Below are 13,205 nucleotides of genomic sequence, written 5' to 3' on the forward strand. Positions count from 1 at the left end.
CATAGTGCATGACAGAGGGCTGATTTGAACAAAGGTCTTCCTGATTCCAAGGCAGTCCACTAGCTACTTCACCATGTTGCTTCACGGCACCCTGCACATAGAGTGCCGGACTTGGAGTCAGGAAGACCCATCTTCCTGAGTTCAAATTCAGCTTCAAGCATTTACTAGCAGTGTGATCCTGGGCAAGTCACTTAACCCTGTTTACCTCAGTTTCCTCATCTGTAATAAAATGAGCTTTAAAAGGAAATGGCAAACCACTCTAGTATCTGCCAAGAAAACTCCAGATGGGGTCACAAAGAGTTGGACACAAGGGGCAGCTAGGTGGCACAGTGGATAAAGCACCAGCCCTGAATTCAGGAGGACCTGAGTTCAAATCTGGCCTCAGACACTTGACACTTACTAGCTATGTGACCCTGGGCAAGTCACTTAACCCCCTTTGCCCCACAAAAAAACAACAACAACAACAACAAAGAGTTGGACACAACTGAACAAGAATAGCACATGGTAGGTACTGAATAAGTAATAAAATGACATTACAAATTACTTTACAAACAGATACAAAATTACAAAGCATCATACAAATGTCAAGAATTTTTATCATCATGATAAATACTTATTGAATAGAATCGTTCACATTTCTATAGCTCTTTAAGGTTAAGAGGGTTCTTTCCTCACAGACCCATATTACCTTGAGGACCTTTCAAGAGGGTCCCCAAAATAACTTTTGGTTTTACAGAATGTAAGAATGTTACATCTCAAAGATCATTATCAACCAGCCAATAAAAACTCATTGATTAAGCACCTACTATGTGCTAGGGATGGAAATACAACAAATTACAACCACCCTGGTACAGTGGGAAAGGGCATTCATTGATTTTGGAGACAGAGGTTCAGATCCCATCTCATTCTTACCACGTGTGACCTCATCTTCCTTTGCCTCATTAGAGAAGATGGCCTCTGAGGTCCCTCCCAGCTCCAAATTGATGGTCCTATGATACTATTCTAAAGGAGCTTATCTTCTAGGAGGGGTAGACAATGAGAAAACAAGTATTTACACATAGGAACGTGTGTGTGTGTGTGTGTGTGTGTGTGTGTGTGTGTGTGTGTGTGTGTGTGTGTGTGTAGGGGAGAGGCTCAAGGCCACATGTACAAGGGGTTTGGCTTGGCAATGTGAAGGGGGGAGGAAGTGAGGGATAATGTTGCTGGGTTTTGAAATGAAGGGGAGAGAGAAAAGAGAGGACGTGTCAAATAGCTTCAATTATTTTAGCAAAGGAAGAATTCCACACCTGGAGCAGATGTGTAGAAGGCTTAAGGGAAGGAGAGAAGGTTTGGAAATAGCTTCTGGAGCTCAGTGTGGAAAGAATAAATGCTCTGCCTTGCTACAGCAAAGACCCAGTTGAACATGAATAGGCTGTGCCAACATCTTCTTAGAATGGGATTAGTGGGGGCAGCTAGGTGACGCAGTGGATAGAGCCCTGGCCCTGAATTCAGGAGGACCTGAGTTCAAATCTGGCTTCAGACACTTGACACATACTAGCTGTATGACCCTGGGCAAGTCACTTAACCCTCATTGCCTCGCAAAAAATAAAATTTAATTAAATAAAATTTAAAAAAAGAATGGGATTGGTTACTCCAGCCACCTACCACATGTGACATGTGTCCCTGTATCATTGGGGGTTGTTTGTTTGTTTGTTTTACATTGACCCCTTTGTCTTATTGGTGTAGGGAACTCTTGGTAAGAACACACCTTCTACCAATGCCGATCAGTAACTGTTCTGCATCTTATAGTCTGAAAGAGCTTCTTGGGACACCAAGGGAATTAAGTGACTTACCCGGAGACACACACAGCCAGTGTATCAGAGAAAGGACTTAAACCTTTCTTGCTCTAAGGCCAAAACTTGGCATAGTGCCTGGCACATGGTTTGTTGACTTGAATCTATATCTTGTTGTTTCTCATTGTGATGTCATTTCCCTACTGAAATACTCAGTCAACTTAGAGCAGTATGGCTATCTAAAAGAATCATGGCAACATAGAATATAAAGCTAGAAAGAAATAACTTAAATGTGTGAGACTGCATTGCTAATTGTATGCTCCGGAAAGACTACCTGGGGGAAATTGTATAATTTCCTTCCCTAGTGATTTTTTGGAATAAGTTAGCAACTTATCTGGGATGTTTGGGGTGTTCTTTTGTCTAGAGACAGATGGTAGAGATCCCATTCCACTCTAATTATGATTCTCCACAATGTGAAGAGAATTCATGCAAGGTCCCCAGCATGTTTAGCCTCCACTGTGGTGAATTGATGAGTAGATATGGATGGGAATGGGTAGGCATAAATAGGTTTCAATTGGGGGGGGGGGGGAAGATACCCTCACCTGTGAGGTCTCTAATCTATTGGTGTATTGGAGTACATGCAAAACTCTAAATATCAGAAGCCCTCCAGCTTTGGCATTACCTCCTTAGGAGTCAGTTTTAATAGTGGTGCTTTAAAGAATATCACATTATAACAAGTTTTAATTACTTAGAATTTTATGGAATCTTTAAAGGGAAAAACACTCTAGAAGTCATCAAGTCCCTCACATCAAAGTCCCTTTGAATTCCAAAGAGGGAAAAGGACTTACCCAAGGCTGGACTTACCAGAAAGGGAAAGGGACTTACTTACCACTTAGAGGTAGAGGTGTGACTAAGGCCGAGGGCGGGACCTTGCCTTGCCATCACTTCCCTTGTTTATTGTTAAATCATTTTTTTTTCTTTTTTTGTTTTTTTTTTTTTTTGTGGGGCAATGGGGGTTAAGTGACTTGCCCAGGGTCACACAGCTAGTAAGTGTCAAGTGTCTGAGGCTGGATTTGAACTCAGGTACTCCTGAATCCAGGGCCAGTGCTTTATCCACTGCGCCATCTAGCCGCCCCTTGTTAAGTCATTTTTCACTCTTCATGACCCCATTTCGGGTTTTCTCGTCAAAGACACTGAGATGAGGAAAGTGAGGCAAACAGGATTAAGTGGCTTGCCCAGGGTTACACAGCTAGTAAGCATCTAGGATGAGTCTTCCTGACTCCAGGCCCAGTGCTCTATATACTGCTGTATCCCATCTAACTGCTACAGCATTGCTTCTCAGACATTTCCAAATCCAGTCCTCTTCATCCTTCTTTCACTGGGACCTGGACTTTGCCCCCTAGAATCCTAATCTCTGATAGGTGAGTGTTTACTTTATCTCCATGTCATTTTTCAGTCACTTTTAAACCTTCTGCCATGGGTATTTCACCAACTCTACCCCCATACCCTTTTTAGTTCTCTTTTATATGTTGCCTTCTCCCATTCAAATATAAGCTCTTTGAGGGTAAAGACTGTTTTTCTTGTTTTCACATGTGTCCCCAATGCTTAGCACAGTGCCTTGTATATAGTAAGCATTTAATAAGTGCTTTTTTCATTCATTTGGGAGATTTGCACTCTCATTTACCTAAACCACATTACCTGCTCTATTTGAGAATTTACTAATACTGGCCAACCTAATTAATTATCCATGATCTTAAAAGCAAGAGAATAATATTTTTGTTGTTGTTCAGTGACTTCAGTTCTGTCCAAATCTTGACGGCAGGCCTGGTACTCTATCTACTGTGCCACCTAGCTGCCTTTAATAGTATAATAAAGCACTTTATTGATGAAAAGCCCAACTAAGTGGATTATAAGCCATTTGAGGACAAGGGCTGTCATAAATCTTTGTATCTACCACATATTACTGGCACACATACTAAGTGCTCAGTAAAAACTCGTTAGTTAATTGAAAACACGTTTATTGATTTCTGTCTAATATCCTTTCTAGGTTTTTAAGATGATAGAAGAACGTCCCACACATTCCATCACTGTTCGGGTCTCCTATCTGGAAATCTATAATGAGACCCTGTTTGATCTCTTGTCTACCCTTCCCTATGTTGGCAACTCAGACACTCCAATGTCTATAGTAGAAAGCCCACAAGGAATCTTTGTCAAGGGCCTGTCTGTGCATATGACAGGACGAGAGGAGGATGCTTTCAGTCTCCTTTTTGAGGTAAGATCTAAGTCTCTCACAATTACTTCCTCATTCTAAGTTTTATGGGAGGCAACATTTTGAAAATCATAGAATCATCAAATCTCGAAGCTAGAAAGGAACGCAGAGGCCACCTAAGCTATACTTATCTAGTACATAAGTTAGTATATAAGTAGAGCTTCTCTTTGATCAACTGAGGGGGATTTAAATTTTTAGCACTATTTTCTTCCACTTTGCCAGCAGCAGCTGGGATTTCCTTAAGCTATGCTTCTGCCTGGCTTTTTCTAACTTCAAGGATCCAAAGAATTCATTAGAACAGGCACAACATCAACCAACATAGACTGCACTCTTTCTACACTTTAGTAGATAGTCTTTTGAGTTGTTTTGGCTGAAAAAAAAATTATTCTTTGATGGCCAACTTTGTGGTGACAAGTCTTTCCAAAATTAGGCTTGTCCTCTGATTATAAGCATGTAGACCAAATAATGAGCACCATTCATGTGCTGGTTACAAAAACCCTTTCTGGCTTAGAAGAAATTAGCAGAGTTGACAACCTGCTGGAATACTTCTGAAGAACCCAAGGTCAAGTTCCAGCAAATAGGCAATCTAAAAGACTCTAGCCAAGCTCAACGTCCTGGAGAACCATGTCAGGAATGATAAGGAATGGCATCTCATAAAGCAAAGTATCAACAAACCCAAAGATAAGGGAACTCCTCCTCTAACAGATTCAGTATTATACCAGGAAAGTGATTAGAGCCAGATCAACTTCCTGTCTAGAAACTTCACCAAGAGATGAGATCTGAAGCCAAGTTGAGAGTGATAGCATAAGGGTGGAACTTGGTTCCAGCTCTAGGCCTAGCTCTGATCCCAAGAAGGGTTGATGGAAAGAGAGACTGGTCCCAGCCAATGTCCTAGGCAATAACTACTGTAGGGGAGGTAAAAGAGGACCCAAGAACCCTATGCAGAAATGTAGCAGGACATCTGTGTCCACATTACAATGGGGGAAGGACTCAGCTCTGGTCCAGAACTAAACTTGGCCGATTCAGTGATTTTAGGCTTGAGGGTTAAAATAGAATGAGGCACTTGTGGACTATAAAATGCAATAAAAATTTTACTAAGAAGACATTTTTTAAATTTTAAGGCATACCTGCTCAAGTAAACTACTGCTTCTCTCACTTGCACAATCACCATTGCCAATGGTGAGGAGAGAGAAATGAGAAAGAACAAGGAAGACCTTATTCTTTCTCATAAGGAGGCAAATGTCCGGAGAAGAGTACATGTGTATAAAAAGAGCAAGGAGTGGGCATCTAATGAGTGTCACTCTTATCTAACCTAGACAAAGGAAGGGTGAATTACACACAAAAGCATAGTGTAAAAATGAATTAGAATGAATAGAGGGGAAAAGAGGATTTGAGAGATATTGAGGTTATAATCACAAGGAAAACAAACTTCAGCTACATAGAGGTCATTATAAAGGGGTAAAACCTAGTGATCTGCATTTGGTTTATATCTAAAGAGGAATAGAAAAGAATAGACTGAGACCACTAAAATGATTACTAGTACTGATCTCATTCTTTTTCATTCTTCACCTCTTTTTTAAAAAGAATAAAGGTGGAACTAGGGTAAAAGAGTGAACATGTTTTTAACATAAAATGTTTATCCATATTTTTGTTTTCACATCACTTATATTTCCCACTGTATTTCTCCTTCTCCCCCCCCAGAGATCCATTACTTATAATAAAGAATTTTAAAAGAGGAAGAAAAAGATAATTTAGAAAAACTAGCTAACATATACCAAAAATTTGAGATTATATTTAGTGTTCCACATCCATGACTCCCCATCTCTGCAAAGAAGTGGAAGAAAGTGGAAAGAACACATTATAGTAGGATATTACGGTGGTTTAAAAAAAAATCCTAATCATAACTATGAAAGGAATTAATTCACACCTAAAATGGATAAAGGAGGTAGAATGGATTAGAAAACAAAATCGATTAATGATTATATGAAACACACTTAAAAATTAGATTCACACAGCATTAAAAATGAGAGACTAGAATAGAATCTCTTAGGCATCGGGTAAATCCATAAAAATCAAGAAGGGCAATCATGATCTCAGACAAAACAAAATGAAAATAGATATAATTAAAGGAGATAATTACAGAAACTATATTATACTTAAAAGACACTGGAGATGATAATATCAATAGTAAATGTATATGTCAAATGGAATAGATGTAATTCCTTAAAGAAAAGGCAAGTGAGGGGACAGAGTGAAATGGGGCAGAGTAAAGATTGGAGCCAAACTCTCTCAACATTCCTCTCCAAACAACTTTAAAATAACACATCAAATCAAATTCTGGAGTGGCATAGCCAATAAAAGATCTAGGCAAGACATTTTTCCATCCCAAGACAACTTGGGAGTTTGGCAGGAGAGATCTGTGATAACTGGGATGGGAGCTGACCCAGAGCATATGCAGCAGCAGAATGAGCAGGAGGACTTGAAGGTGGGTATGATAGCAGCAGTTTTAGGAACTGTCTGCCTAGAAACAGCAAGAGGACTGTACAACTGGTTAGAAAGAGATTACAGGGGGGGCAGCTAGGTGGTGCAGTGGATAAAGCACTGGCCCTGGATTCAGGCATTCCTGAGTTCAAATCCGGCCTCAGACACTTGACACTTACTGACTGTATGACCCTGGGCAAGTCACTTAACTCCCATTGCCCTGCAAAAACAAAACAAAAAAAAAGAGAGAGAGAGAGAGAGATTACAGGCGGCAGCTAGGTGGCAAAGTAGATAGAGCACCAGCCCTGGAGTCAGGAGGACCTGAGTTCAAATCTGGCCTCAGACACTTGACACTTACTAGCTGTGTGACCCTGGGCAAGTCACTTAACCCCAACTGCCTTGGGGGGAAAAAAGACTATGTGGGAACTAAAGGAAAAAAAAAGAAAGAAAGAAAGAGATTACAGGGCACCCTGAGCTGACACTCCTGGAGTCAGGAGGACCTGAGTTCAAATCCAGCCTCAGACATTTAGCACTTATTAGCTGTGTGACCCTGGGCAAGTCACTTAACCCCAACTGCCTTGGGGGGAAAAAAGACTATGTGGGAACTAAAGGAAAAAAAAGAAAGAAAGAGATTACAGGGCACCCTGAGCTGACACGGTACAGGACTGGGTGCTGTTTGGCAACTCCATATGCAATTCTGGGTGGCAGTTCTAGGTCACAGTTCCAGGATGGAGAGAAGCACTTGTGGTCAGTCACAAGAGAGTGGGGGCCCTGGTTGCAGTTCCAGAGTATAGAGGAGATCTAGTGCTTGTGGTTACAGAAGAGGAGGAGCCCTTCCTGGCAATAAACTGACTTCTCCTTGGATCACACCACCTTGGAAACACTAAAAATTTGGAGACCCCAAGAACTAGCTCTGAAAACAGTAGTGTGAAAAAACCCAAAGCTTGGGACAGTGACCCCCCCACACCCTCCTCCACAAGGTAAGCAGAGCCCAACTCTAACATAAAGTTCAAAATCAAGAAATAGACTGCAATACATTCTCTTGGGTATATCAATCTATCTTGCCCAATAGAGAAGTAGGAGGGAAAAGGGATAAGAGGTGGGAGGGTGATAAAAGAGAAGGCAACTTAAGGAAGGCAGTGATCAGAAGCAAAATTAACTTTTGAGGAAAGACACAGGGTAAAAAGAGAGGAGGATAAACAGAAGAAAATAAAATGGAGTGAAATATACAACTGGGAATGGGGATGGGATGATCTCTCCCATAAAATGGAACCTCACATACCTATCAGGTTAGCTAACATGACAGAAAAGGAAAATGAGGAAATTTGGAAAAACAGGGACACTGATGCATTGTTGATATCATTGTGAACTGATCCAACCGTTTTGGAGAACAATTTAGAAGTATGCCCCAAGGGCTATAAAACCCTTTGTCCCAGCATTACCACTGCTACATCTGTATCCCAAAGAGATCAAAGAAAAAGGGAAAAAAAATTATATGTTCTAAAATATTTATAGCTCTTTTTGTAGTGTCAAATAATTGGAAATTGAGGGAGTGTTCATCAATTGGGGAGTACTTGAACAAGTGGTATATGATTGTGATTGAATATTATTGTGTTATAAGAATTGACAAGGAGAGTGGTTTCAGAAAAACCTTGGAAGACCTATATGAACTAATGCAGAGTGAAGTGGGCAGAACCAAATCATTGTACACAGTAGAAACTATCATAATGATGATCAATTGTGAAAGACTTAGCTATCTTGAGACCAAGGTAATTGCAAAGGATTTATGATGAAAAATATTATCCACCTCCAGAGAGAGAACTGATCAGCTTTAAGTGCAAATTGAAGTGTATTTTTTCTTTTCTTTTCTTTTTCAACATGGCAAAATATGGAAATGTTTTGCCTGATTTCATATGTATAATTGATAGTATATTGCCTGCCTTTTCAATGAGTGGAGAAGGAAATGAGAGGAAAAGGGGAATTTAGAACTAAATTTCTTTAAAAGGTTAAAAACAGGGGCAGCTAGGTGGCGCAGTGGATAGAGCACCGGCCCTGGAGGTCAGGTAGTACCTGAGTCCAATCCGGCCTCAGACACATAACACTTACTAGCTGTGTGACCCTGGACAAGTCACTTAACCCCAATTGCCTCACTTAAAAAAAAAAAAAAAGGTTAAAAACAAAATAAATAATGTTTTTTAAAAAGAAAAAGACAATTGAACTGTAAGGAGAAATAGCAAAAAAAAAAAAATGTTGGGTACTTCAGTGAGCTTTATTAAAACCTATACAAATCTAACCAAAAAACAACCAGAAAGAAGTTAAGAGCCTGAATAGAATTTAAGGAAAATTATATATGGTAGAGCCACTCACACATACATATATATACATATATACCTATATATGTACACATATATATTTCTCAGCTTTGCAAATCATCTTCACAAAAAGTGACCATGTGCTAGGACACAAAAATTCATAAACAAATGCAGAAAAGTAGAAATGTTAAGCATGTTTTACTGACCATGATCAATAAAAATAACAATAAACAAGAGATATTTGAAGAAATAATGCAAACTTAATGGGCACTAAATGATATCCTAAAAATGAGAAAATCAGAGAACCAATCATAGAAAAAATAATTTCATCAAAGGAAACTACAACACTGAGACAATATGCCAAAACTTTTGGGATGCAGACAATTTAAACCTTATAGGAAAATGTATATTGTTAGATATTTTCATCAACAAAATAGAGAAAGGAGAGATCAATGAATTGGGTATGCAGTTGACTAGCATTTGCTAAACACCTATAATAAATCAGGTCCTGTGCTAAGTGCATGAAATTTAAAAAAAATTTAAGCAACAAATTAAAAGTCCACAAAAATAGAAACTCTGGAAAAACAAAGGAGAAATCAACAAACTTGAAAAAAATCACCTATTGAATGGATGAATAAAATGAACTTTTTAAAAGACTAGTGACATTTTAAAATTAGCTATTTTTTTTTGTTTGAAAGGATAGAAGCAAATGAACAGATAAAAATTGAAATAAGTTCATAACAGATGAAAGGAAATAAAAGAAGTTGTTTTAAAAAACCTATTTTACCCAATTATATGCCAATAAAGCAAAATTTAAGTTAAATGCCTTAATATTTTTTTAAAATATGAAATACTCAGATTAACAAAACAAGAAATAGAGACTTAAACAAATTAATCTTGAAAACAGAATTTGAACAAGCTACAAGTGAACTTCCAAAGAGGATGGTGGAGGCAGAGAACACATTTAGGTAGACTTGAAAGTGAATTCCATAAAACCTTTGAAGAATGATTAACTTCATCTTAACATAAATATTTTACAAATATGGAGGGGGAAACCATCTTACTAAATTCTTTCTATTACACAAATACAATCCTAGTACCCAAACCCAGAAGAGGTCAAGTAGAGAAAGAAAAGTAGATTCTATTTCTAATAAAAATGTGAGAAAAGATATCTAATAAAAGACTAGCAAAAGTCTATAGCAATAAATTCAAAAGATTATTCACTATGAATAAGACACTGTATCTCTCAACTCTGGGCATTCTCTCTGACTGTCCCCCATGCCTGGAATGCTCTCTCTCCTCTGCACTGACTACTAATCATGCTGACTTCCCAACTAAAATTTCACTTCTATAGGAAGTCTTCCCCAACCCTTCTTAATTCCAGTGCTTTCCCTCTGTTACTTAGTTCTTGTTTATCTTGTATATAGTTTTGTTTATATTTTTATATATGTTTTGTTTATGTTTGTTTTCATTTTGTATCCTCAGCACTTAGCACAGAGAATATTAATTGATAAACATAATAGATCATTACAAAACAACAAAAATCATAAGATTATGTCAATAGAGACAGAAGAGCTTTAGAATGTGTCACAACATTAACATCAATGTGTTATACATTAAAAATGATAGGATTGGGGGGTGCAGCTAGGTGGTTCAGTGATAGAGCACTGGTCCTGGATTCAGGAGGACCTGAGTTCAAATCCAGCCTCAGACACTTGACACGTACTAGCTGTGTGACCCTGGGCAAGTCATTTAACCCCATTGCCTCACCAAAAAAAAATAATAATAATAACAGGACTAAGAACATCTTCCCTTAATGTGGTAAATAGTATTTATCTAATTACAACACTTAGCATTATCAATAATGGAGTAATGCTAGAAGCATTTCCAATAAGATCAGGAGGAAAGCAAGGATGCCCATTGTCATCACTCTTGTTTGGTATAGTTCTAGAAATACTAATTATATTATTAGAAAGAAAAATAGGGAGTAAACATAGGTAAAGAGGAAGAGAAATTATCTCTTTATAAAGTATATGTTGATTTACTTAAAGAACACCAAAAAGTTAACTATAATTATTTACCTTCAGGGGGCAGCTAGGTGGTGCAGTGGATAAAGCACCAGCCCTGGATTCAGGAGGACCGGAGATCAAATCCATTCTCAGACACTTGACACTTACTAGCTGTGTGACCCTGGGGAAGTCACTTAACCCTCATTGCCCCACCCCCCCAAAATTATACCTTCAGTAAAGTAGCATGATGTATAATTAACTCAAAAATAATATATATAAAAACCCAACAAGAAAAGATAGGGGGGCAGCTAGATGGCGCAGTGGTTAAAGCACCAGCCCTGGATTCAGGAGTACCTGAGTTCAAATCCGGCCTCAGACACTTGACACTTACTAGCTGTGTGACCGTGGGCAAGTCACTTAACCCCCATTGCCTAAAAAAAAAAAAAAAGATAGGGAGAAAATCCACTCCAAATAACCACAAAATATGTAAAATTATGGTATTCAAACTAGCAAGGCACATGTCGGACTCATAAACTACAAACACTTTTCAAGAATAATAATGGAAGACTAGAAAACTGGAGCGATATTAACTAAGCATGGTTGGTTTTTGACAATATAATAAAAATGATAATACCTAAATTAATCTGCAGATTCAATGTCATAGCAATCAAATTTACCAAGGGGTTCCATTATAGACCTAGATAAAATAAGAACAAAATTCATTTGAAGGAATAGAAGGCCAAAAACCTCAAAGGAAATAATAAAAAAGAAAGAGGGAAGGAGGATGAGCATTGCTACATTTCAAACTATATTATAAAGTAGTATTTACCAAAATTATTTGGTTCTGGTTTTAAAAAAAAAGGAAAGTTGGGGGCAGCTAGGTGGTGCAGTGGATAGAGCACCGGCCCTGAAGTCAGGAGTACCTGAGTTCAAATCTGGCCTCAGACACTTGATACTTACTAGCTGTGTGACCCTGGGCAAGTCACTTAACCCCAATTGCCTCACTAAAAAAAAAAAAAGAAAAGAAAAGAAAAGTTGACCAGTAGGAACAGTTTAGGTAAATATGACCTAGACGCAATTGAACATAGTAAAATATAAAGCCAAGGATATCTGGTGTTGGGATAAGATTTCTCCATTTGACAAAAACTTCCAGGGAAACAGAAAAGCAGTCTGGCAGAAATTAGGTTTAGGCCAGCATAATAATCTCCAAATGGAGATTTACTTTCTCCTCACTTCAGGCTCTCTTCCCAGAGAATTGGCCTCAGCTGCATACCTTCCTTTCCAGTTCCCTTTCCTTCAGGCTTGGGGAAGTCGATACTCATGCTGGTACCCTGCCCCATTTACTCTGTTTTTCAGTTCTCTGTATCCAAATGGATACATTTTTAAAAATAAAATAAAATAGAGGGAAACAGAGGGAGATAAATTTTCACTATGTTTGGAGGGAGAATTCTTAATTAAACATGAGATAAAATGGAGTCCTGGATCACATGACCAACCAGGTGAAGGACTAAATATTTCATCTAATCATTACAACCTTTCAAACTTCTCAAAATAAGAATTATATTCAAGAGATGGGCAGTTTTTTATGTCTTTATAGTCTATAACACCAACAATCCAATTAACTAAGGATAGAAAAGACTAATCCCTAATGTGCTTACTCAGCACTTCCTCCCCTACACTAGCAGGTTTGCACAAGCTGACACATGGAATATCAACAGAACACAATGCTGCCCCACCCTCTCAGCACCGTGGAAAACCAGATTGTAGTTTGGCAATGCACTATACTCCAAGAGTGCTCAATCAGAGAACTGAAAAACAGAGTAAATAGGGGCAGGGTACTAGCATGTGTGTGGACCTCCACTATGCCTGAAGGAAAGGGGACTGAAAAGTATCCCACTGAGGCTTATTCTCTCCCTCCAAAAGTCACTTGGAATGCAGAAAGTGAACTCCCCCAAATGGGAAAAGACTGAACAGCTTCAAATAACATATTCTGAGGTCTAGCCCCTTAGAAAAAAGGGCATAAAAAGGAAAGGAGTAAGAAAATGAGCATAATGAGAATATAAAGAAACAAAAAGACTGAAATAACCAAAGATCTCAGGAAGAAGACAGTAAAAGACCTTAAACACAAGCAAATAAACCAAAAATAAAAATATTAATAATAATATGGAATGTGGTCTCCAAATCTTCTAAATGGGTTCATATATCCCTGAACAAACATTGTAAGACAAGGGAAAATGAATCAACACTTGAGCATGCAGAGGACGCTAAATATTCCCAAGAGAGCTTTGAACCACAGGAGGATATTCCTGAGTAGTTCAAGAAAGATATAAGAATCATGAAAGCAGAATTTATGGCCTTCACA

The 13,205-nt window shown here is 38.4% G+C and overlaps 1 protein-coding gene across 1 annotated transcript in view; it reads left to right on the forward strand.

The window, feature by feature from the left end:
* Positions 1-13,205, forward strand: part of KIF9 (kinesin family member 9) — an 84,081-nt gene that overhangs the window by 11,650 nt on the left and 59,226 nt on the right. The window contains 1 exon segment of the mRNA XM_043978199.1: positions 3,820-4,044. Coding sequence (XP_043834134.1) covers positions 3,820-4,044 — 225 coding nt within the window.

The sequence above is a fragment of the Dromiciops gliroides genome, chromosome 1, assembly GCF_019393635.1.
Source record: "Dromiciops gliroides isolate mDroGli1 chromosome 1, mDroGli1.pri, whole genome shotgun sequence".
NCBI classification, from domain to species: Eukaryota; Metazoa; Chordata; class Mammalia; order Microbiotheria; family Microbiotheriidae; genus Dromiciops; species Dromiciops gliroides.